The 26,226-nt window shown below is 49.3% G+C and overlaps 1 protein-coding gene across 5 annotated transcripts in view; it reads left to right on the top strand.

Moving 5' to 3' along the window:
• Positions 1-26,226, top strand: part of stxbp5l (syntaxin binding protein 5L) — an 879,402-nt gene that overhangs the window by 367,783 nt on the left and 485,393 nt on the right. For all 5 annotated transcript variants that reach the window (XM_072513712.1, XM_072513711.1, XM_072513708.1 and 2 more), the window contains exon 7: positions 6,369-6,452. In XM_072513712.1, coding sequence (XP_072369813.1) covers positions 6,369-6,452 — 84 coding nt within the window. The remainder of the gene's footprint in view (positions 1-6,368; positions 6,453-26,226) is intronic.

Raw genomic sequence — 26,226 nt, 5'->3', positions numbered from 1 at the left:
TAGGGTCGCAAGGCCGCACACAGTGAGAGGTGGTAGGGGCCCGCCGAATTTGAGGGTGAGGCTCTGGAGATTGCACTGGAAGTCCAGGCCTAGTAATAGTGCAGCGCAGAGATTAGGAAGGACGTAGAGGCGGAAGCCGCTGAATTCTACTCCCTGGACCATGAGAGTGACCGGCAAGACTTTCCAAATATTGACTGGAAAAGATATAGTTCGAGTACATTAGATGGGTCGTTTTTTGTACAGTGTGTGCAGGAGGGTTTCCTGACACAATATGTTGACAGGCCAACAAGAGGCGAGGCCACTTTGGATTTGGTTTTGGGTAATGAACCAGGCCAGGTGTTGGATTTGGAGGTAGGAGAGCACTTTGGGAACAGTGATCACAATTCGGTGACGTTTACGTTAATGATGGAAAGGGATAAGTATACACCGCAGGGCAAGAGTTATAGCTGGGGGTAGGGCAATTATGATGCCATTAGACGTGACTTGGGGGGGATAAGGTGGAGAAGTAGGCTGCAAGTGTTGGGCACACTGGATAAGTGGAGCTTGTTCAAGGATCAGCTACTGCGTGTTCTTGATAAGTATGTACCGGTCAGGCAAGGAGGAAGGCGTCGAGCGAGGGAACCGTGGTTTCCCAAAGAAGTGGAATCTCTTGTTAAGAGGAAGAAGGAGGCCTATGTGAAGATGAGGTGTGAAGTTTCAGTTGGGGCGATGGATAGTTACAAGGTAGCGAGGAAGGATCTAAAGAGAGAGCTAAGACGAGCAAGGAGGGGACATGAGAAGTATTTGGCAGGTAGGATCAAGGAAAACCCAAAAGCTTTCTATAGGTATGTCAGGAATAAGCGAATGACTAGGGAAAGAGTAGGACCAGTCAAGGACAGGGATGGGAAGTTGTGTGTGGAGTCTGAAGAGATAGGCGAGATACTAAATGAATATTTTTCGTCAGTATTCACTCAGGAAAAAGATAATGTTGTGGAGGAGAATGCTGAGACCCAGGCTAATAGAATAGATGGCATTGAGGTACGTAGGGAAGAGGTGTTGGCAATTCTGGACAGGCTGAAAATAGATAAGTCCCCCCCCGGGTCCTGATGGGATTTATCCTAGGATTCTCTGGGAGGCCAGGGAAGAGATTGCTGGACCTTTGGCTTTGATTTTTATGTCATCATTGGCTACAGGAATAGTGCCAGAGGACTGGAGGATAGCAAATGTGGTCCCTTTGTTCAAAAAGGGGAGCAGAGACAACCCCGGCAACTATAGACCGGTGAGCCTCCACGTCTGTAGTGGGTAAAGTCTTGGAGGGGATTATAAGAGACAAGATTTATAATCATCTAGATAGGAATAATATGATCAGGGATAGTCAGCATGGCTTTGTGAAGGGTAGGTCATGCCTCACAAACCTTATCAAGTTCTTTGAGAAGGTGACTGAACAGGTAGACGAGGGTAGAGCAGTTGATGTGGTGTATATGGATTTCAGCAAAGCGTTTGATAAGGTTCCCCACGGTAGGCTATTGCAGAAAATATGGAGGCTGGGGATTGAGGGTGATTTAGAGATGTGGATCAGAAATTGGCTAGCTGAAAGAAGACAGAGGGTGGTGGTTGATGGGAAATGTTCAGAATGGAGTTCAGTTACAAGTGGAGTACCACAAGGATCTGTTATGGGGCCGTTGCTGTTTGTCATTTTTATCAATGACCTAGAGGAAGGCGCAGAAGGGTGGGTGAGTAAATTTGCAGACGATACTAAAGTCGGTGGTGTTGTCGATAGTGTGGAAGGATGTAGCAGGTTACAGAGGGATATAGATAAGCTGCAGAGCTGGGCTGAGAGGTGGCAAATGGAGTTTAATGTAGAGAAGTGTGAGGTGATTCACTTTGGAAGGAATAACAGGAATGCAGAATATTTGGCTAATGGTAAAGTTCTTGGAAGTATGGATGAGCAGAGGGATCTAGGTGTCCATGTACATAGATCCCTGAAAGTTGCCACCCAGGTTGATAGGGTTGTGAAGAAGGCCTATGGAGTGTTGGCCTTTATTGGTAGAGGGATTGAGTTCCGGAGTCAGGAGGTCATGTTGCAGCTGTACAGAACTCTGGTACGGCCGCATTTGGAGTATTGCGTACAGTTCTGGTCACCGCATTATAGGAAGGACGTGGAGGCTTTGGAGCGGGTGCAGAGGAGATTTACCAGGATGTTGCCTGGTATGGAGGGAAAATCTTATGAGGAAAGGTTGATGGACTTGAGGTTATTTTCGTTGGAGGCAAGAAGGTTAAGAGGAGACTTAATAGAGGCATACAAAATGATCAGGGGGTTAGATAGGGTGGACAGTGAGAGCCTTCTCCCGCGGATGGAAATGGCTGGCACGAAGGGACATAGCTTTAAACTGAGGGGTAATAGATATAGGACAGAGGTCAGAGGTAGGTTCTTTACGCAAAGAATAGTGAGCCCGTGGAATGCCCTACCTGCTACAGTAGTGAACTCGCCAACATTGAGGGCATTTAAAAGTTTATTGGATAAACATATGGATGATAATGGCATAGTGAGGGTTAGATGGCTTTTGTTTCGGTGCAACATCGTGGGCCGAAGGGCCTGTACTGCGCTGTATCGTTCTATGTTCTATGTTCTAAGAACCCCCGGATTGGGACGGAATGGGATCCGGAAGCCAGGGAGATTCTTTGATTGGCGGGGTGGACCGCGAGGGAGCAGCACCTTACCGTATTCGGGTGGATGAAGCTTTCGGTGCTCCTGGAGTCCAAGAGGTCACGTGGCCCTTGATTTTCACCGTAGTCGAGGCGGTGGCCAGGTTGTGTGGACGAGACTGGTCGAGCGTCAATGAGGCGAGCTGCGGTTGGTCGTCGCTGACGTCCGAAGATGGAGGGCGTGGGGTCCCAGGTCGTGGAATGTTGTCGGCGTCCATGCCCCGTGGGAAAGACAAGATGACGGCGCCTGAAGATCCTGCGGGGGACAAAATGGCGGGCCGGGCAGCGTTGGCGAGAGTGCTTCTGTTGGCCGCAGAAGTAACATCGGGGACCTCCGGGGTGCGCGGATTGGCGTGTGGTGCAGGCGTATTGGCTGGGTAAAGCTCCGGCTGGGGCGGCCATTTGTGGGGTCCACGAGGGATAGGAGGGGTGGGCCGCGCGGCCGGAGGGGTAGGCCTGAGCATTACGTGAGGCGACCGCCATGGAGAGTGCTAGCTTTTTAGTCCGCGCTAGGTCGAGCGTGGCCCCTTCAAGCAGCCTTTGGCGAATGAGGTCCGACCCAATCCCCGTTACAAAAGCACCGCGCATAATAAGGTTAGAATGTTCGGTGGCCGTAACGGCCTGACAGTCACAGTCCCGGACAAGTGGGATTAGGGCCTGCCAGAAGCCTTCTATTTACTTGAGAGGGAGTTGAGAGCGAGTAGCGAGTACATGCCTGACGAAGAGTGTGTTCGCTTTCTGTGCGTAGTTTTCTTTGAGGAGCGCCATGGAGTCCGCGTGGTTCGGGGCGTCCCGGATCAACAGAAACACGCTGGAGCTCAACCTTGAGTACAGGATCTGTATCTTCTGAGCCTCTATCAGAGGAGTGGTCGCTGAGTTGATATAGGCCTTGAAGCAGGCTAGCCAGTGATTAAAGTCCTTTCTGGCATCGCTAGACTGCGGATCCAGCTGCAGGCTATCTGGTTTGTTTCGGAGGTCCATCTTCTAGAAAATCTTACTGCAATAAATTGATGCACGATCAATTGTACAAAGACTCAGGTTGGATACAACTGTGGCTTTATTGCAGTAAGATGTGTGGCCTCCCACAGCAGCTGGCGAAATGGCTGCTGAATAGCCAGCAGGCAGGGGCTACCGGCGTACCTGTAGTACAGGTCCTACCTTACATCACCTAATACAGGTGTAACAGTGGTTTACCACACTGCTTCCATTCACTTCAGGAAGAAAAGTGCTACTTTTATTGTTCGGCATAGCTTTGTTCCCAAGATTTTTTAAAAATTCATTTATGGGATGTTTTCGTCACTGGTTAAGCCAGCACGGTAGCATAGTGGTTAGCGCTAGGGCTTCACAGCGCCAGGATCCCGGGTTCGATTCCCGGCTTGGGTCACTGTCTGTGCAGAGTCTGCACGTTCTCCCCATGTCTGAGTGGCATTCCTCCGTGTGCTCTGGTTTCCTCCCACAAGTCCCGCAAGATAATTTGGACATTCTGAATTCTTCCTTTATGTACCCGAACAGGCGCTGGAATGTGGCGACTAGGAGCTTTTCACAGTAACTTCATTGTCGTGTTAATGTATGTCTACTTAATAATAATAATCGCTTATTGTCACAAGTAGGCTTCAATAAAGTTACTGTGAAAAGCCCCTAGTCGCCACATTCCGGCGCCTGTTCGGGGAGGCCGGTACGGGAATTGAACCCGCGCTGCTGCCTTGTTCTGCATTACAAGCCAGCTGTTTAGCCCACTGTGCTTGTGACAATGAAGCTAATTATTAATATTGCCCATCCCTAGTTGCCCTTCAGAAGGTGGTGGTGAGTTGCCTTCTTGAACCACTGCAGTCCTTGAGGTGTAGGTACACAAACTGTGCTGTTGGGGAGGGAGTTCTACGATGTTGCCCCAGTGACAGTGAAGATATATTTCCAAGTCAGGGTGGTGAGTGACTTGGAGGGGAACCTCCACGTTGCTGGGTTCCCAGGTATTTGCTCCTCTTGTCCTTCTAAATGGTAGTGGTCATGAATTTGGAAGGTGCTGTCTAAGGAACCTTGGTGGGTTACTGCAGTGCATCTTGTAGATGGTGCCACTGTTTTTGGGTGATGGAGGGTTTAAATGTTTGGAAGGGGAGCAATCAGGTGGGCTGCTTAGGATGGTGTCGAGCTTATTGAGTGTTTTTGGAGCTGCACTCATCCAGGCAAGTAAAAAGTATTCCATTACACTCCTGACTTGTGCTTTGCAGATGGGTAGAAAGGCTTTGGGGGGTCAGAACGTGAGTTACTTGCCATAGGATTCTTAGCCTTTGGCCTGCCTTGGTAGCCACAGTATTAATATGGCTAGTCCAGTTCAGTTTCTGATCAATGGTAACGCCCAGGAACTTGATTGTGGGGGATTCAGCAATGGTAATACTATTGAATGTCAAGGGGCGGTGGTTCAATCCTATCTTGTATGAGATGGTCATTGCCTGGCACTTGTGTGACACGAATGTAACTTGCCACTTGTCAGCCCAGCCTGGATATTGTCCAAGTCTTCCTGCATTTGGACATGGACTGCTTCATCGTCTGAGGAGTCGCAAATGGAAAAAGCTCCCCCCAATCACCATCTTCAGCACCTCCCACAACACGGTGGCGAACACCTCCTCATTTTTATTCAGTTCCACATAGCTGCATATAGCCACCTCTAACCTCTCACACACACCCTTTTCAGCCAACAATCCCACTACCAGCCTCCACTACGGTCACTGGGAATCCCCCTTTTCTAATCACAAATCCACAAAATACGGCGCATGATCTGACATCACAATCCCCAAATACTCTGCTCCAACTACCCCCGCCAGTGACGTCTTGTCCATAGACAAGGGGTGATGGGGTGGGTGCACCCATATGGTCGGTGTCATTCTGCGCAACCACAGGCCACGGTGGGTGATCAGTTGGGTGCGCAGCAAGATGGTTCCTTTGCAGATTGCGACAATCGCGGTCTGGACACCCTGGTCCAGTGGGGCGTCGCCCCGACCCCAACGCCCGACCCCAACGCCCATCCCCTGGTCACCACCGGCTGCCACCCCCGAGGCCTGGCAGTGGCCCCCCCCTCCCCAGCCAATGGCAGGACCGGCAGCCCACAGTCAAGCGTCCGCATTCCTTACCTCCTCTCTCTACTTCATCGGCCATTGCGCCTGTATCCCGATTTTTGAAACCACAAATCGGTAATTGCCGCTGGAGGGGAAGCATCGCGGAGGCCCTGGTGAATACAAGTTGAGACCCGCAAATGGTATGCAAACAGCGTTTACTGTACATGCGGAGAAGAATGCATTGACGGCGCTGCCGAGGCACCAGAACATGTCACTTGCCCCGCCACGATTTTGGCTTCCTGACCGATTCACCGCCCAATGGCCTTCCGATTTCGGAGTCGGCCGACGGAGAATCCCGCCTTTAGTCTCTGAAACGGAGATTTCAGCCTATGTCCCTTTTCCAGACTCACAACACAGACTTAGACTGGTAAATATAAAATTATATGCATTTAACCGCTGTTTTCTTTCTTTTACGGTTTATATGCTACTAATAGCGCACTGCTGCAGCTAAGAAGCACAAATATTTACATGTAAAAATGCAGTGCATAGTGTTGGCACATTGGAGCTGAAGCTATATTTAAAGCAAGCATATTAATCTGAAATTGATTATATGTCTTCAATTTTGTGTTACAGCTGCTCATGGGATTTGAAAGTGGAACAGTTGTATTGTGGGACATGAGGTCAAAAAGGGCAGATGTCAGATTTTATTACGATGAGGTGAGTAAAATTTTAACATTAGGAATAATGGAAGATTCACCTTTTGGAAAATTTGTGTGTGAATTTTATATGAAATTTAGATTGTGTTGATCTATACCGTTTATCGTGTTTTTGGAACTGCACAATTTATGATACCTGTCCAAATAGTGTGATGAGCTGCTTTGGGGATTTTAGGTTTGTGTATAAAGTTGGCAACTTTCTAATGATGACTCTAGCCTGTACTGAATTGTTTCAAGAGAACAAACAAACATATGAATTAGGGGCAGCAGTAGGTCATTCAGCGCTTTTGAGCCTGCTCTACCATTTAATAAGATCATGGCTGATTTGATTGTAACCTCAACTCCACATTCCGACCCACTGCTGATAACCTTTCACCACTGTGGTAGTATGTATTAGGGGTCATGTGGGACTGTGAAGCCGTGATGCTATTGGCTGACAGATCCCGGGTCCTGGTTGGCTGTTGACTCCTGGCTCCGCCCTGAAGGCGGAGTATAAGAACCCGAGCTTCTCCCCGCCGCTCCATTCTGTTGCTGAACTGCTGGGGACAAGTCTCGCTTAATAAAGCCTCATCGACTTCATCTCTACTCGTCTCTCTCGTAAGTCATTGCGCGCTACAATTTATTAAGCGAGCTTAAAGGACTATGGAGCTCCGGATCGCCCCGGAATGCCTGCGGATCAGCCCCCACGCAGCGAACTCGGCAGCAGTTTTTAAACACTGGCAAGCTTGTTTTGAAGGCTACCTCCGAACGGCCCCCGGCCGGATCACAGAAGACCAGAAAATGCAGGTCCTGCATTCGAGGGTAAGCCCGGAAATTTACCCTCTCATAGAAGACGCAGAGGATTTCCCGACGGCGCTCGCAGCACTGAAGAGCATCTACGTTCGCCCCGTGAACCAGGTCTACGCACGCTACCAACTCTCAACGAGACGGCAAAGTCCCAGAGAATCGTGAGAGGAATTCTACGCCGCGCTGCTAATTTTGGGACGGGGCTGCAGCTGCCCGCCGGTGAACACGATTGAACACACGGACATGCTAATTCGCGATGCGTTGGTGGCAGGTATGAACTCTCCCCAAATCCGCCAAAGACTTTTAGAAAGAGAGTCGCTAGGACTCTCAGAGGCACGTGCCATTGCAGCTTCCCTAGATGTGGCCTCGCAAAATGCCCGCGCCTACGGCCCCGACCGCGCGGCAGCCCCTTGGGCTCCATGGACCCCCGTCGCGACAAACCCCCTCCCCCCTCCCTCACAGGCTTGCGCGGTTAAAGCGCCAGATCATCCCGGGAGGGCCCGCTGCTATTTCTGCGGGCAAGCGAAACACCCCCGGCAGCGCTGCCCGGCCCGCGCAGCTATTTGCAAAAGCTGCGGCAAGAAGGGCCATTACCCGGCTGTGTGCCGGTCCCGGGGGGTCGCCGCAATCCCCGGAGAAGAACGAGCCCAGCACATCCCAAACGCTCCCCAACCCCCCCAGCGCCCCATGTGCGACCCGCGGGCGCCGCCATTTTGGGTCCCGGGCACCACAAGGGGAGGATGGGCGCCGCCATCTTGTGACTCCCCAGCCACGTGCGATTCATGGGGGCGGCCATTTTGTCCACCCCCGACCACGTGCGATCCATGGGGGTGGCCATTTTGTCCACCCCCGGCCGCGTGCGATTCATGGATGCCGCCACCTTGGATGACAACAAAGGACCCCAGCATCGACAGCTCCACGGGGTCCGAAGAAGACGGCGAGACACTACGACCACGACTGGCTTCGGTGACGCTGGATCAATCACGGCCCCGGACGCTCCAGACGACGACAACAACGGTGCTGATCAACGGACACGAGACATCATGTCTGATCGACTCCGGGAGCACCGAAAGTTTCATTCACCCCGACACGGTAAGACGCTGTTTTCTGACCATCCATCCAAGTACGCAAAAGATTTCCCTAGCTGCAGGATCCCACTCCGTAGAGATCAAAGGGTTCTGCATCGCGAACCTAATGGTGCAAGGGAGGGAGTTTAAAAACTACAGGCTCTACGTCCTTCCCCAACTCTGCGCGCCCATATTACTGGGATTAGATTTCCAGTGTAACCTGCAGAGCCTAACATTTCAATTCGGCAGCCCAATACCCCCACTCACTATCTGCGGCCTCGCAACTCTCAAGGTTGAACCGCCGTCCTTGTTTGCAAACCTCACCCCGGATTGCAAACCCGTCGCCACTAGGAGCAGACGGTACAGCGCCCAGGACCGGATATTTATTCGGTCTGAAGTCCAGCGGTTGCTGAAGGAAGGCATAATCCAGGCCAGCAATAGTCCCTGGAGAGCCCAGGTAGTAGTAGTAAAGACCGGGGAAAAGCAAAGGATGGTCATAGACTATAGCCAGACCATCAATAGGTACACACAGCTAGATGCGTACCCTCTCCCCCGCATATCCGACATGGTAAATCGGATTGCCCAGGAGAAGGTTTTCTCCACCGTGGACCTCAAGTCCGCCTACCACCAGCTCCCCATCCGCCCAGATGACCGCAAGTACACAGCCTTCGAGGCAGACGGGCGTCTATACCACTTCCTAAGGGTCCCATTTGGTGTCACGAACGGGGTCTCGGTCTTCCAACGGGAGATGGACCGAATGGTTGACCAGCACGGGTTGCAGGCCACGTTCCCGTATCTCGACAACGTAACCATCTGCGGCCACGATCAGCAGGACCACGACGCCAACCTCCAAAAATTCCTCCTGACCGCTAACGCGTTGAACCTCACATACAACGAGGAAAAGTGCGTCTTTTGCACAAACCGGTTGGCCATCCTGGGATACGTAGTTCGCAATGGGATAATAGACCCCGACCCCGAACGCATGCGCCCCCTCATGGAATTTCCCCTCCCCCACTGCTCCAAAGCCCTGAAACGTTGCCTGGGGTTCTTTTCATATTACGCCCAGTGGGTCCCCCAGTATGCAGACAAGGCCCGCCCGCTAATACAGACCACTACCTTCCCCCTGTCGACAGAGGCTCGCCAGGCCTTCAGCGCATCAAAGCGGATATCGCAAAGGCCACGATGCGCGCCATCGACGAGTCCCTCCCCTTCCAGGTCGAGAGCGACGCCTCCGACGTAGCTCTGGCGGCCACCCTTAACCAAGCGGGCAGACCCGTGGCCTTTTTCTCCCGAACCCTCCACGCCTCAGAAATCCGCCACTCCTCAGTGGAAAAGGAAGCCCAAGCCAAAGTGGAAGCTGTGCGACATTGGAGGCATTACCTGGCCGGCAGGAGATTCACTCTCCTCACCGACCAACGGTCGGTAGCCTTCATGTTCGATAATGCACAGCGGGGCAAAATTAAAAATGACAAGATCTTAAGGTGGAGGATCGAGCTCTCCACCTTCAACTACAAGATCTTGTACCGTCCCGGAAAGCTGAACGAGCCGTCCGATGCCCTATCCCGCGGCACATGTGCCAACGCACAAATAGACCGTCTCCAAGCCCTCCACGAGGACCTCTGCCACCCGGGGGTCACTCGGTTCTACCATTTTATAAACTCCCGCAACCTCCCCTACTCTGTGGAGGAGGTCCGTACAGTCACCAGGAACTGCCACATCTGCGCAGAGTGCAAACCGCACTTTTTCAGGCCCGATAGAGCGCACCTGATCAAGGCTTCCCGCCCCTTTGAACGCCTCAGTCTGGATTTCAAAGGGCCCCTCCCCTCCACCGACTGCAACACATACTTCCTGAACGTGGTGGACGAGTACTCCCGTTTCCCCTTCGCCATCCCCTGCCCCGACATGACAGCGGCCACAGTCATTAAAGCTTTTGGCACCATATTCACACTGTTCGGTTGCCCCGCATATATCCATAGCGACAGGGGGTCCTCCTTCATGAGTGACGAGCTGCGCCAGTTCCTGCTCAGCAAGGGCATAGCCTCGAGCAGGACGACCAGCTACAACCCCCGGGGGAACGGGCAAGTAGAGAGGGAGAACGGCACTGTCTGGAAGACCGTCCTACTGGCCCTACTGTCCAGGGATCTCCCAGTTTCCCGGTGGCAGGAGGTCCTCCCGGACGCTCTCCACTCCATCCGGTCGCTGCTGTGTACCACCACTAACCAAACGCCTCATGAGCGCCTCCTTGTCTTCCCCAGGAAGTCCTCCTCCGGAACGTCGCTGCCGACCTGGCTGGCGGCCCCAGGACCCATCTTGCTCCGGAAACATGTGCGGGCGCACAAGTCGGACCCGTTGGTCGAGAGGGTTCACCTTCTCCATGCGAACCCGCAGTACGCCTACGTGGCGTACCCCGACGGCCAACAGGACACGGTCTCCCTGCGAGACCTGGCGCCCGCCGGCAACACACACACCCCCCCGACACCGATCATCCCCTCCCTGCCACCGGCGCACCCTGCGACCGCCCCCTTCCCGGGAGGATCGGCCCTCCTCCCGTGTCCGCCCAGGAGTGAAACAGGAACAAACACCGAAACGCTCCCGGAGACGACAACGCCGGAACAAGCACCTGCACCACCACCGGGGCTGAGGCGATCGACGAGGAAGACCAGACCACCCGCTCGACTCGTGGCATCGGCGTGACACCAAGAATGTTGTTCGACTGTAACAAAAATTTTTTCTCTTACTAATATTGTAAATAGTTTCACAAACCTTGTACATAGCCCAGTGTAGGGCTAAGACTGTAATGACATGCCCAAAATTTTCCTCCCAGGACCAGCCTTGTAAACCCCATGCGAACCACCACCCCGCCGGGTTCATTTTTAACAAGGGGTGAATGTGGTAGTATGTATTAGGGATCATGTGGGACTGTGAAGCCGTGATGCTATTGGCTGACAGATCCCGGGTCCTGGTTGGCTGTTGACTCCTGGCTCCGCCCTGAAGGCAGAGTATAAGAACCCGAGCTTCTCCCCGCCGCTCCATTCTGTTGCTGAACTGCTGGGGACAAGTCTCGCTCAATAAAGCCTCATCGACTTCATCTCTACTCGTCTATCTCGTAAGTCATTGTGCGCTACAACCCCATGCTTTATCAAAAATCTATCTCCCTTCATATCCAATCAAGCAAAAACAATCACAGGCCAAACCTCACTCACTTTTATATAAAGTTAGCAAACACAGGAGTACTTGCCAGCCTCTGCATAAAGAACTCCTTTCAAAGGCTGCTTGGAGCGAGAGAGAGAGAGAGATCTTGTCAGAAAACAACCTGAAGATTCTTGTCTGTGTCGGACCACTGCTCAATCTGACAATCATTTGCAGAGGCTACTGTTTGTACACTGTTTGGCTACAGCGAAATCTAATCTGACCACTAGAGACCTGTGTTGTACCTGTAAACCCTCAGATACATCGACCAGTATATTAATCAAAAGTTTTACCCAGGTGCCCTTACTTGCAAGATGAACAAAGGACAAAACAGGTTCACAGTTTCATGCAATTTTATTCACAATTTTCTCACACAACAAACTATGACTCAGATTCACAGCTGAGCTTTTGACTTTTCCCCTACTTAGTGAAGGAGGCTGGCAGGCTGCGATCACTCGATGTCGATGTCTTCTCTCGGCTTCGAAACCCAGGGTCCTTTCTTCTTGCGATGGTTGTGCCTGGGGGACTCCCAGGTTATCACTGAGGATCTGTTCTGATGTTCTTTCTTTTATACTGGTATGCTGGCATTGAGTCATAGGTATACACCACATCTGGCCATTGTCCCGTCCAAACACCAACGGGATACTCCTGTTTGGTGATCCAATCAAGACCCATTATCCTCTGAACACCCTTGACTGACCAACCATCAGCTCATAATGGAGTCTGATGGCTTCTTTTGTTTGTCCCTTGTCCTGCTGCAAAGTTGATCACCTATATCTGGAAGTTTGTTACATGTTCACAGCATGGTCTTGTTCTGTAGTGTAAACGTGAGTGGATAATCACAAAGTCATATAGAGATAATGAGTTTATGTGTTGATTTGACTGCTCTTGCAGATGACCAGTATCAATTCCAGCCAGAGCCTCATGTGACAGTTTTTGTTCCTGGCCTATGTGCCTTGCCAGCCTGACCACACATGGTACAGACTTGGCTCCTCCCATTAATACATCATCTTTATCCCACTCAAATTCCAAGACCTGATTACTTAAGTTTCAAATAAGTCTCTAATTATCTACTCCCCAGAAATCATTACAAAAAACCATTAGCCTCTCCTTTTAAACATAAGCATGGTTTAAATAACAATCACCTAACTTTTACAACATCTTAATGGCACCTATTGCAGCCACCGTTTCTGCCTGTCTTTTAAACCAGGATTTTTAAAAACATTACTGCAGCAGATTTTTATAGACACCTGGCCAGCTCTCAATAGTGGCTAAGAGGCTGAACCATCACCATACTTTTCTATGTTTTAAGACAATGCAGAAATATCGATTCGATCCAGGAGTGATAATATGAGAAATAGGGATTGGTTATTTTATAAACCAACTTTATTAAAAGAAAAGGAAAAAAAATTTTAACTTTTAAACTTCAACCCTAACAATACAGATTATATGCAGTTTATCAACCTTAACACACTAGTTCCCGTTAAACAACCCTGTAACAGAACATACAGCGTCGGGGGAACCACAGATTTGAGCCAGGGAAGTGGGATAGAAATTTTCGTAGATGGGAAGAGAAAGGAATTAGAACACTAAAAGATTTGTTTCTTGGGGATCATTTTGCGGGATTGAAGGAGCTGGGAGCGAAGTATGGGCTGGAGCAGGGGGGAATATTTAGATACATGCAGGTTAGAGACTTTGCCAGAAAGGAGATACAGAGCTTCCCAGTAGAGACAGCTTCCACATTGCTGGAGGAGGTGCTGACGGCAGGGGGACTGGAGAAGGGGGGTAGTATCAGCGGTTTACGGGGCTATTTTGGAAAAGGAGAAGGCGCCGCTAGAAGGGATCAAGGAAAAGTGGGAGGAACAATTGGGAGAGGGTATGGAGGAGGGGTTCTGGTGTGAGGTGCTCCGGAGGTGAACGCCTCTACCTCGTGTGCGAGGTTGGGGCTTATGCAGCTGAAGGTGGTGTGTAGAGTGTACCTTACAAGGGCGAGGATGAGCCGGTCTTTGAGGGGGTAGAAGATGTGTGTGAACATTACAAGGGGGGCCCCGCAAACCACATTCATATGTTTTGGTCCTGTCCAAAGCTGGAGGATTACTGGAAGGATGTGTTTAGGGTAATCTCTAAAGTGGTGCACGTGAAACTGGACACCTCAGGAGGCCATATTGGGGGGGGTCGGTTCAGCCAGGGTTGGAAACGGGCGCGGAGGCAGATGTTGTAGCTTTCCCCTCATTGATCGCCCGAAGGCGGACCCTGTTAGGGTGGAGATCAACCTCTCCATCCTGTGCCCTTGCGTGGCGGGGGGACCTGCTGGAATTCTTGACGCTTGAAAAGGTCAAATTTGAACTGAGGGGAAGGATGGAGGGGTTCTACAATTCATGGACGTTATTCATTATGCACTTCGAACATTAGTGGCGGGGGGGGGGGGGGGGGGCTGGGAGAGTTGGGGGAGAAGGACTGTGTGTATTAATGGTGACTATGGATGATTCGTGATTCCTTTTTGTCATTTGTTTATGTTAACATGCGGGCTAATGTCTGGGGTTTGGTGGGAGGATGGGATCGTTGTTATTGATATGGGGATTGACATTACATTTGTTACTGATTATTGTTTATTGTTGATTGTTGGGTAAATTTGGGAGAAAATGTGAAAAAGGAGGAGAATAAAAAAATATTTAAAGAAAACAGAACATTCAGCTCTCATGCTACTTTCACAGGCAGACAAAGGTATTTACGAAGCAATGTTTCTTCTAGTAGGGTCATTCGTTCTGAACACTTTCCTCGATGGCAACTTTCATGACCTTCTCGGTTGATTTCCAAAGCCTTCTCCCATGTAACTGTTCGGCATGGTGGCACAGTGTTTAGCACTGCTGCCTCAGAGCTCCAGGGTCCCAGGTTCAATTCCAGCCCTGGGTGACTGTCTGTGCGGATTTTGCACTTTCTATCATTGTCTGCGTCGGTTTCCTCCGGTTTCCTCCCACAGTCCAAATATGTGAAGGTTAGGTGGATTGATCGTGCTAATTGCCCCTTAGTGTCCAAAGGTAAGGTGGGGTTGCTGGGTTACGGGGATAAATTGGAGAGGTGGGCTTAAGTAGGGTCCCTTTCCAAAGACCGGTGCAGACTCGATGGGCCGAATGACCTCCTTCTGCACTGTAAATTCTATGATAACTTTTCTCTCTCTCCTCTCTTCTCTCCTCTCATCTCTCCCTCTCTCTAGGCACTACCCAACCTCTCAAAGGTTTTCTGCTAGGTTTCCAGGCTTGAACCCATCAGCGTTATCTTGGCTGTTTGATTGCCCATTCCCGTTTATACAAAAGAACAGAGCCATGCTTTTGATATGCAACTAACCTCCCATTGACGGACAAAGAGGCCATTAGACTCTAATGGGCTAATAGGTGGTTGGACAGGAGTGTCCCAAAGAACAATGGATCTGGGGCATCCTGTGTATTCCCACTAATGAGTTGTAGTCTGATTGGGACAATGTAATTCGGCCAGGTGTGGGCTAGCAGTTGTTTTCCCCCTCAGTCTGTTTAACCCCTAAATTGCCTGCTACATTGGGGTCTCATTTCTGGACCCAATTTCCAAATATCTCCTTCGCATAACAAGATATATACACACCCTAACCCAGGCTTTTAAAACAATTACTGCACTAGATACATATAATCAAATATAATAATAATCTTTATTGTCACAAGTAGCCTTACATTAACACTGCAATGAAGTTACTGTGAAAAGCCCCCAGTCACCACATTCCGATGCCTGTTCGGGTACACAGAGGGAGAATTCAGAATGTCCAAATTACCTAACAGCACGTCTTTCGGGACTTGAGGGAGGAAACCAGAGCACCCGGAGTAAACTCCCGCAGACACGGGGAGAACGTACAGACTCTGCACAGACAGTGACCCAAGCCGGGAATCGAACCTGGGACCCTGGAGCTGTGAAGCAACAGTGCTAACCACTATGCTACCGTATATAACAGATTCCTGCATTCGTCACATTTTTGATCATTTTAGTATGCAAATAAAATAGAAAACCATTTAACTAATTATAAAGGTCTTTCAGATAGATAATCTAATTAGTTTAAACTCATTTTTGGTTTGATAGATCCAAATTTGGATTATTAATTGGGCTCATTTCTATCCACTGTCAAAATCTAATCTAGATGGTTAAGAACTTGTGTAAATATGTCCAGAATGGTAATGTGTTAACAGCATGTGGGTGGGTCTCATATTTCCATAATTATTCACAGTATCAGGTGCAATTTTTGACAGTAACTAATCTTTGAAACAATAGAGACTTATATATGTTTACAAACTAAGAATTAAATAGTAATGGTTGGCATAAAACTGAATTAGAAAGTTCAAATGGATAATAATTATTCTAAATTTTTGTATGGATTTGATCAATTTTGAATGCACAATTAGGTGCCCTTCATCTTTTCTTGAAGTTTTTTATTCTCACTTCAACAGGGCGTATTTCTGAGAACTCATTGAATTCAAACTTTGTTTTGGAAAGTATCCTGTACTTTTCAAATTTGTATTTTCTATCAAAAACAGCTCTTCTGTTAAGTCATTTAATATTACTTACATTTATTTACATATTTACCATTTTGTTGTTAATTGCATATGTTGAAAATGCAGTGATCCATATCCTAGAAGAAATGAGTGACTAATTCCCATGACTAAATCATGGATATATTTAAATAAGTTATTAAGCAACTCAGACCAGAATTGTCTGGACAACAGTGTGGAATGATGCAAGATTCTCTCAATTGCACTTCCATAAAATCTCCCATTGTTGCTATGTTGCACCTAAGAAGGGAAAAGCACATAGCATGTTGGCACTAGACCACTAACACCTCTCGCAATATATAAATGATCTGGTTTAGAAGGCAAATAATCACGATTTTTGAAGATGATACAAAGTATTATATTACCTGCACAATCAACATCCTGGGGATTACTATTGACTAGAAACTGAACTGGACCAGCTACCTAAATACTGTGGCTGCCAGAGCAGGTGAGAGATTGGGAATTCTGCTTTGAGTAACTCACTTGCTGACTTCCCAGAGCCTGTCTGCCATCAATAACTCATAAGTAAGAAGTGTGATTGAATACTCTCCACTTTCCTGAAAGAGTGCAGCTTCCAACAAGAAGCTCGACACCATCCAAGACAAAGCAGCCTACTTAATTGACACTCCATCCACCATCATAAGCATCTAAATATTCACTCTCCATCACTGACACACAGTGGCAGCAGTGTGCACCATCTACAAGATGCACTGCACCAAGGCTCCTGCCATCTCTACTACCTAGAACGACCAAAAAACGCAGGTGCTTGGGAGCATCACCACTTGTAAGTTCCGCTTCAGGTTACACATCATTGTGACTTGGAACTATATCACAATTTCTTCACTGTCGCTGGATCAAAATCCTGGGACCCTCTCACTAACAGCACTGTGGGTGTACCTAAACCACATGGACTGCAGCGGTTCAAGAAGGTGGCTCACACCCACCTTCTCAAGGGCAATCAGGGATGTGCAATAAATGCTGGCCTGGCCAGTGATACCTACATCATGTGAAAGAATACAAAACGCTTAATTGAAGAATATTGTGAACAACTTCAAAAGAGTATAAACAAAGAAATGTACAGCACAGGAACAGGCCCTTCGGCTCTCCAAGCCCGTGCCGACCATGCTGCCCGACTAAACTACAATCTTCTACACTTCCTGGGTCCATATCCTTCTATTCCCATCCTATTCATATATTTGTCAAGATGCCCCTTAAATGTCCCTATCGTCCCTGCTTCCACTACCTCCTCCGGTAGCGAGTTCCAGGCACCCACTACCCTCTGCGTAAAAAACTTGCCTCGTACATCTACTCTAAACCTTGCCCCTCTCACCTTAAACCTATGCCCCCTAGTAATTGACCCCTCTACCCTGGGGAAAAGCCTCTGACTATCCACTCTGTCTATGCCCCTCATAATTTTGTATACCTCTATCAGGTCTCCCCTCAACCTCCTTCGTTCCAGTGAGAACAAACCGAGTTTATTCAACCGCTCCTCATAGCTAATGCCCTCCATACCAGGCAACATTCTGGTAAATCTTTTCTGCACCCTCTCTAAAGCCTCCACATCCTTCTGGTAGTGTGGCGACCAGAATTGAACACTATACTCCAAGTGTGGCCTAACTAAGGTTCTATACAGCTGCAACATGACTTGCCAATTCTTATACTCAATGCCCCGGCCAATGAAGGCAAGCATGCCGTATGCCTTCTTGACTACCTTCTCCACCTGTGTTGCCCCTTTCAATGACCTGTGGACCTGTACTCCTAGATCTCTTTGACTTTCAATACTCTTGAGGGTTCTACCATTCACTGTATATTCCCTACCTGCATTAGACCTTCCAAAATGCATTACCTCACATTTGTCCGGATTAAACTCCATCTGCCATCTCTCCGCCCAAGTCTCCAGACAATCTAAATCCTGCTGTATCCTCCGACAGTCTTCATCGCTATCCGCAATTCCACCAACCTTTGTGTCGTCTGCAAACTTACTAATCAGACCAGTTACATTTTCCTCCAAATCATTTATATATACTACAAAGAGCAAAGGTCCCAGCACTGATCCCTGTGGAACACCACTGGTCACAGCCCTCCAATTAGAAAAGCATCCCTCCATTGCTACTCTCTGCCTTCTATGGCCTAGCCAGTTCTGTATCCACCTTGCCAGCTCACCCCTGATCCCGTGTGACTTCACCTTTTGTACTAGTCTACCATGAGGGACCTTGTCAAAGGCCTTACTGAAGTCCATATAGACAACATCTACTGCCCTACCTGCATCAATCATCTTAGTGACCTCCTCGAAAAACTCTATCAAGTTAGTGAGACATGACCTCCCCTTCACAAAACCGTGCTGCCTCTCACTAATACGTCCATTTGCTTCCAAATGGGAGTAGATCCTGTCTCGAAGAATTCTCTCCAGTAATTTCCCTACCACTGAAGTAAGGCTCACCGGCCTGTCGTTCCCGGGATTATCCTTGCTACCCTTCTTAAACAGAGGAACAACATTGGCTATTCTCCAGTCCTCCGGGACATCCCCTGAAGACAGCGAGGATCCAAAGATTTCTGTCAAGGCCTCAGCAATTTCCTCTCCAGCCTCCTTCAGTATTCTGGGGTAGATCCCATCAGGCCCTGGGGACTTATCTACCTTAATATTTTTTAAGACCCCCAACACCTCGTCTTTTTGGATCACAATGTGACCCAGGCTATCTACACCCCCTTCTCCAGACTCAACATCTACCAATTCCTTCTCTTTGGTGAATACTGATGCAAAGTATTCATTTAGTACCTCGCCCATTTCCTCTGGCTCCACACATAGATCCCCTTGCCTATCCTTCAGTGGGCCAACCCTTTCCCTGGCTACCCTCTTGCTTTTTATGTACGTGTAAAAAGCCTTGGGATTTTCCTTAACCCTATTTGCCAATGACTTTTCGTGACCCCTTCTAGCCCTCCTGACTCCTTGCTTAAGTTCCTTCCTACTTTCCTTATATTCCACGCAGGCTTCGTCTGTTCCCAGCCTTTTAGCCCTGACAAATGCCTCCTTTTTCTTTTTGACGAGGCCTACAATATCACTCGTCATCCAAGGTTCCCGAAAATTGCCATATTTATCTTTCTTCCTCACAGGAACATGCCGGTCCTGTATTCCTTTCAACTGCCACTTGAAAGCCTCCCACATGTCAGATGTTGATTTGCCCTCAAACATCCGCCCCCAATCTATGTTCTTCAGTTCCCGCCTAATATTGTTATAATTAGCCTTCCCCCAATTTAGCACATTCATCCTCGGACCACTCTTATCCTTGTCCACCAGTACTTTAAAACTTACTGAATTGTGGTCACTGTTACCGAAATGCTCCCCTACTGAAACATCTACCACCTGGCCGGGCTCATTCCCCAATACCAGGTCCAGTACCGCCCCTTCCCTAGTTGGACTGTCTACATATTGTTTTAAGAAGCCCTCCTGGATGCTCCTTACAAACTCCGCCCCGTCTAAGCCCCTGGCACTAAGTGAGTCCCAGTCAATATTGGGGAAGTTGAAGTCTCCCATCACCACAACCCTGTTGTTTCTACTCTTTTCCAAAATCTGTCTACCTATCTGCTCCTCTATCTCCCGCTGGCTGTTGGGAGGCCTGTAGTATACCCCCAACATTGTGACTGCACCCTTCTTATTCCTGATCTCTACCCATATAGCCTCACTGCCCTCTGAGGTGTCCTCTCGCAGTACAGCTGTGATATTCTCCCGAACAAGTAGCGCAACTCCACCTCCCCTTTTACATCCCCCTCTATCCCGCCTGAAACATCTAAATCCTGGAACGTTTAGCTGCCAATCTTGCCCTTCCCTCAACCAGGTCTTTGTAATGGCAACAACATCATAGTTCCAAGTACTAATCCAAGCTCTAAGTTCATCTGCCTTACCCGTAATGCTCCTTGCATTAAAACATATGCACTTCAGGCCACCAGACCCGCTGTGTTCAGCAACTTCTCCCCGTCTGCTCTACCTCAGAGCCACACTGTCCCTATTCCCTAGTTCTCCCTCAATGCTCTCACCTTCTGACCTATTGCTCCCGTGCCCACCCCCCTGCCATACTAGTTTATAAACAAATTAATAGATTGGTCAAATAGATGTCAGATTAAATGTATAGAGTTATATATTTTGGAAGAAAGCATAAGCAAAGGGTGAATATACTAAAAAATAAAACTGTCAAAGAAATAAAAGATAAGAAAAATGGAGGGCTTCAGTGTTTAATCATTAGCATCTTGACCTCATAATGTGAGAAAAGTATAAACGATCTTACGTTTTATAACTAGGGGTGCCTAAAGTTCAAAAGCAAAGATGTAGGATGGGATTCTCTGTTACCCGATTCGCATTATGGGAGGGTGGCCTTCAGTTGGATTTTAGGGACTCTTCAGTTATGCACTTGATCCCCTTGCCCATTGCGACAGGGTCCACCACATCAGAACCACGCTTGAAAATACCTGCATCAATTTACTCCTGCATGAATCCCCGTTGAGAGGGCTGGAGCATCATGGGGGGTTGGAGAATCGGGCTTCCAGCCGGTTAGTTGGATGCAAATTGGTGTACAGAATCCTAAAATTTGCACTGCAAAAGGAGGCTATTCACTCCATCGAGTCTGCACCGACCCTTCGAAAGAGCACCCTACTTAAGCCCATACCTCCATACTATCCCAGTAACCCCAGCTAACCTTTTTGGAAAATCAGGGGCAATTTAGCATGGCTAATCCACCTAATCTGCACATCTTTGGACTGTGGGTAGAAACCGGAGCACCCGGAGGAAATCCATGCAGACACGGGGAGAACGTGCAAACTCCACACAGACAGCTACCCAAGGCCCGAATTGAACCTGGGATCCTGGAGCTGTGAGGCAGCAGTGCCAACCACTGTGCCACCGTGCCGCCCCCAAATGATACACTTGCGTTGCGCCACTGGGGGAACAGGACCGTGCTTGCCAGCCCCCCGCTAACAACATCAAACAACACTTAAGCTGCACTTGCACCAGCCAGCTCGCAATTATGGCACCGAGGAGACTGGCCTCAAGATTCGGTGATGCTGAGCTGGGGAGGCTGCTAGACGTGGTGGGATCCATGAGGGATGTCCTGTTTCCCCGATGGTCCAGGAGAGTCAGCCACAAGGCAGCCAGTGCTGCCTGGGATGAGGTGGCGGCAGTTATTAGCTCGGGGAGTGTGACCAGGAGGACTGGCTTTCGGTGCCGTAACAAGGTTAACAACCTACACTGGACAGCACGAGTGCGTACACCAAACCCCCCCCCCCCCCCCAAGGGTGCATCCACCCCACAACTCTCCATGCTTCCCCCTACCCTTCCTCTACCCCCTCACCCTTCAAACCCCTCCCCCTCTCCACCCGCCCACCCCCCCCCCCCCCTCCCCGCCCAAACACTGTGAACCACGCGTGTGGCTAACGATGCCCTCCCTGTGCCCCCTCAGGAAAAGCTCCCCACAATCGTCGAGAGAGGGCCCAGACTGGCGAGGGGTGCCAGACTTAAGACTCCTCAGCTCCTTCGAGGAGCGGGCCCTGGAGGTGACCGGTGTGGCTGAGGATAGATCATTCACCCACACGGAGGCTGGCGGACGCCGCAGAGATGAGGAACCACAAGGCTCCACCCGGTGGACCTGTCAAACATGAGTTATTGCCTTACTGACTGACCCATCCCTCTCACTGGCCACATGTCCATACTCCCGCAGGTCCTCCAGCCGACAGCACCAGCCCATCCGGGTGGCCCCCTCTCCTGACTCCGAGGAGACCACATCGGAGGAGAGCACGGTTGGGCAGCATAGTAGCACAGTGGTTCACACAGTTGCTTCACAGCTCCATGGCCCAAGGTTCGATTCCCAGCTTGGGTCACTAACTGTGCGGAGTCTGCACGTTCTCCCCGTGTCTGCATGGGTTTCCTCTGGGTGCTCTGGTTTCCTCCCACAGTCCAAAGATGAGCAGGTTAGGTGGATTCGCCATGATAAAATTCCCCTTAGTGTCCAAAAAGGTGAGTTGGGGTTACTGGGTTACGGGGATTGGGTGGAGGTGTCAACTTAGGTAGGGTGCTCTGTCTGAAAGCCGGTGGAGACTCGATGGGCCAAATGGCCTCCTTCTGCAGTGTAAATTCTATGATTCTATGAGCTCCGAGGATACAACTGTTATAGTTGCAGCACAACAGTGAAGATGACTGTCCTTCCGAGACTGCTTTTCTTTTTTCAGTGTCTCCCGATTTTTGTCCCAAAGGCTTTTTTCAGAAGTATGAATGCGGCGATATTGAGGTTTATGTGGGCAGGTAAAACCCCGAGAGAAAAGAGGGCACTCCTGGAACGGGCCTACGGGGAAGGGGGATTGGCTCTCCCGAATTTTATTAACTATTACTGGGCTGCCAACATATCAATGGTCAGGAAGTGGGTAGTGGGGAGGGGTCGGTATAGGAGCGGATGTAGGCAGCATCCTGCAAAGGTACGAGTCTGGAGGCTTTACTGATGGCGCCCCTGCCGTTCTTGCCGGCTTGGTACTTCACAAGTCCTGTGGTAGTGGCAACCCTGAGGGTGTAGGGGCAATGGAGTAAGCATATGTTCATATGTTTTGGGCATGTCCGAAACTGAGGGAATTCTGGCAGGGATTTGCAGATGTTATGTCGGAAGTCCTGGAAGGTAGGGTAACTCCGAGTCCAGAATTAGTAATATTTGGAGTGTCAGAGGATCCGGGGGCAAAGGGTGGGGGGAGGGAGGCCGATATTCTGGACTTCTCCGCCCTGGTGGCCCGGAGACGGACCTTGCTGAGATGGAAGAACTCGGAGCCTCCAAAATCAGGAGTGTGGGTCAGCGATATGGTAGAGTTTCTCAGTCTGGAGAAAATCAAGTTTGCTTTCAGAGAATCAATACAGGGATTCGCCCGGAGTTGGCAGCCGTTCATCGATTTCTTTAACAAAAACTGAACGTCAGCAGTAAGGAGGGAAAGGGAAAAAGTGGGGGTGTGGGAGGAAAATAGAAGGCATGGTAATGTTAAATAAGGACAGGGAATTTAGTATACGGGTTATTGGGGCTAGGGTGGGAGAAGTGGGGTACGTGGTTTATTGTGAGTTATTTTAGGGGGCATTTTGTGCGTCGACCCGCGCGGTTGCTTTTGAAATGTCAATATGTTAAATTGTGAAAATTACAAATGCTTCAATAAAATATTTTTTTTCACACACCTCGGCGGGACATGTTAGTGGACAGGCTTTGGGGGCACAATCTGGTGAGCACCACACTACTGATGATGCACATGAGTTGGAGGCAGGAACACCCAGACGAGACAGCAGTCGGAGGCCTGCTGGTTCCCAGGTCCCAGCTGGGTTCCAGCCTGATGCTGAGCCTATGGTACAGAGTTACCCAGAGCTGATGGAGACGATGGGGAGCAGCCGGGATATTCAAAGGGAGATGTCAGCATCACTCCAGTAGATCCATAACCGATTGGAGGAGTCCTAGAGGCTACGGGCTCTATTTGGCAACTGGGAGACAAATCTGCAAAGCAAATGGGCACAAGTTTTCATTTGTATGTCCATGTAGTTTTTCAGTTTTTTTCCATTTCAAGAACTACACTGGCATTTCACCAGCATTTCACCACTTACTATGGACAGTGGTTGCAGTCTGGTACCTGATCTAAGGCATTGGTCTCAATTTTCATCTTGTATGTGTAGAGAACATAAAAGTGCTAGCTTCAGTTGCTTTATTATTCATCAACTGGAGAGAAAGATACAGGTTTAGCTAATTCAAGAAACATTCTGCACTTCAGCTGGATTTACATAACCAATTTCTACCAAGAAAATCATCTCAGCTTTCTGATCTGCTCTGGAAAAAAGGTATTTTCTAATGGAATCGGCCAGTCTCTCCTGTTCTTCAAATTGGAGATCATAGAATCCCTACAGTGCAGAAGGGGGCCATTTGGCCCTTTGAATCTGCACCAACTATTTGAGAGGGCACTCGACCCATGTTCACTCCCCGTCCAATCCCCATAACCTAATTTGCACAACCCTAGGACTAAAGGCAATTCATCATGACAAATCCACTTAACCTGCACATCTTTGGACTGTGGGAGGAAACAGGAGCACCCGGAGGAAACCTGCATCCCTGCCTCAGACTAGCCTAGCCATAGGCAAATCATCACTGGAACAGCTATCTGCCCAGCAGCATCAGGTTAGCGAATTTGAATAATTAAATGCCCATTTATGAGCTGATTAGGGATGCCACCAGGATCTTCCTGGCAACCATTGTTCCCCTGCAGAAACTAAAGCCTGGCCAGGGAGGACTATGAGATATGTTGTTATTCTCCCACCACTGGAGTATGGATCTGTAGACCACACTGAAGCCACCGAACATACGGGGGGGAGATGGCCTGTGGTAAGGCAGCTATGGATAGATTTAATTTTAATTCAAACCTCTTCAGAGGGCACCTCAAGAAGGAAGTGCTTGTCAATGTATATATTTATGTATCTGTTGAAGTAATATTATGATCTAAATGGAAAGCAGATTCAAAATGCGTCTTGGTAGAGGGATCTGGGTTTCTTTGTTCAAGAATCGCAGAAAGTCGATATGCAGTTACACCATGAAATTAAAAAGGCAAATGGAATGTTAGCATTTATTGCAAAAGGACTGGAGTATAAAAGTAGAGAAGTGTTGTTGCAATAGTATAGCTGTTCGTGAGACTACTTTTGGAGTATTGTGTTCCAGTTTTGGCCTCCTTATTTGAGGCAGGATGTGGTGGCATTGGAGGCAGTTCAGAGGAGGTAATAGGGGGACCCTCCTCGGGGATTGTTGTAATAGGGGGATCCTTGAAGAGGGACCCCTGTAATAGGAGGACCCCCCCCAGGAACCCTGTAATAGAGGGAACCTCTCAGGTACCCCTCTAATAGGTGGACCACCCACAGAGAACCCCAACCTCAAGGAACCCCCTCCACAGACCCCACTCACACACAGATCGCCCTGCCCTGCACACAGACCACCCCCCACCCCCCAAGAAAAGGAACCCCTGTCTGGAAGCTAGAGTGCAATCCAGACAGGGGCCATGGGAAGCATTAAGGCTGTAATACTTACCTTGCATCTCCTCGTGTCCATTCTTCAAAGGAGAGCAGCTGTGCCTGTGTCTGGTTCCCACAGATCCATTATCGGCAAGCCATTCATAGCTATCCAGTAGAGGTCTATGGTTGACAGTTTGAAAAAGGCATCTGCAGGTTTTATTCATTCATCCACCTTCAGGTTTACATGGCCAAAGTGGTGAAACCCTAATGCTTGTGAACATTGACCCCATCGAAGAAACGTAAGTGCATTCCCAGCACTAAGTGCATTCCAATCATTCAAGTGTGTGATTTCACTACACATCCTCTCTTTGAGTCCCTGTGAGTCGGGGGGTAGGGGGGCTCTGCCAAAGGAGGCGTGGGCAGGCAGTGCATTTTTGTGGGGGTTGGACCTCACAGTGCGCCAAGGGTGAAATTGTTGCCGCCTTGACCCACAACGAGATCCACCACATCAGGTTCATGATTGCTGAGACCACAAGCGATCTGGGTCCACTTGATTTCGGGGGGTCCGGAGAATCATGGGAGGCCAGAGCATAGTGCGCTGGGCCTGCTAAATAGATGCAAATTGGTCATTAAAACACATTTGCATTTATTTATATCCCCCTGTCAATGCGCATCATGGACCTCGTTGATGGCACCAGTGGTGGGGGGTCGGAGCACTGCGTTCACCGATCCAAATTTTGCCCTGACGGCCAATTCTCCTTCCCATCGGGAAACTTATTCCGGGCGTCCCGGGCTGAAGAATCCCGCCCATTGTGTTTAGACTTAGGTAAACAGGTCATGGAATCTGAGAGGATATAGATGATGTAATTAAAAGGAAGAGTCTGTAGTTTGATATGGATTTTATATAGGTCTGCTAGTTTTTACGTTGAGCAGAGATTTTTCCAAATGTTGTCAGGTTGAGCATGTAATGACTGGAGGATTTTAGGAATATTGGGACAAGTTAAGAGTTAAAAGCCTGTGGGCGAGATTCTCCACTCCCGCGCCGGTTGGGAGAATCGCCTGGGCCGCCAATATTTCCCGGGATGCCGGTCCGACGCCCTCCCGCGATTCTCCCAAGCGGCGGGAACGGCCCCGTCGAGTTCCGCAGGCCGGAGAATCGCCGGAGACACCCAA

Source organism: Scyliorhinus torazame, chromosome 8, assembly GCF_047496885.1.
Source record: "Scyliorhinus torazame isolate Kashiwa2021f chromosome 8, sScyTor2.1, whole genome shotgun sequence".
Lineage (NCBI taxonomy): Eukaryota > Metazoa > Chordata > Chondrichthyes > Carcharhiniformes > Scyliorhinidae > Scyliorhinus > Scyliorhinus torazame.
This window is presented reverse-complemented; position numbering and strand designations above follow the sequence as displayed.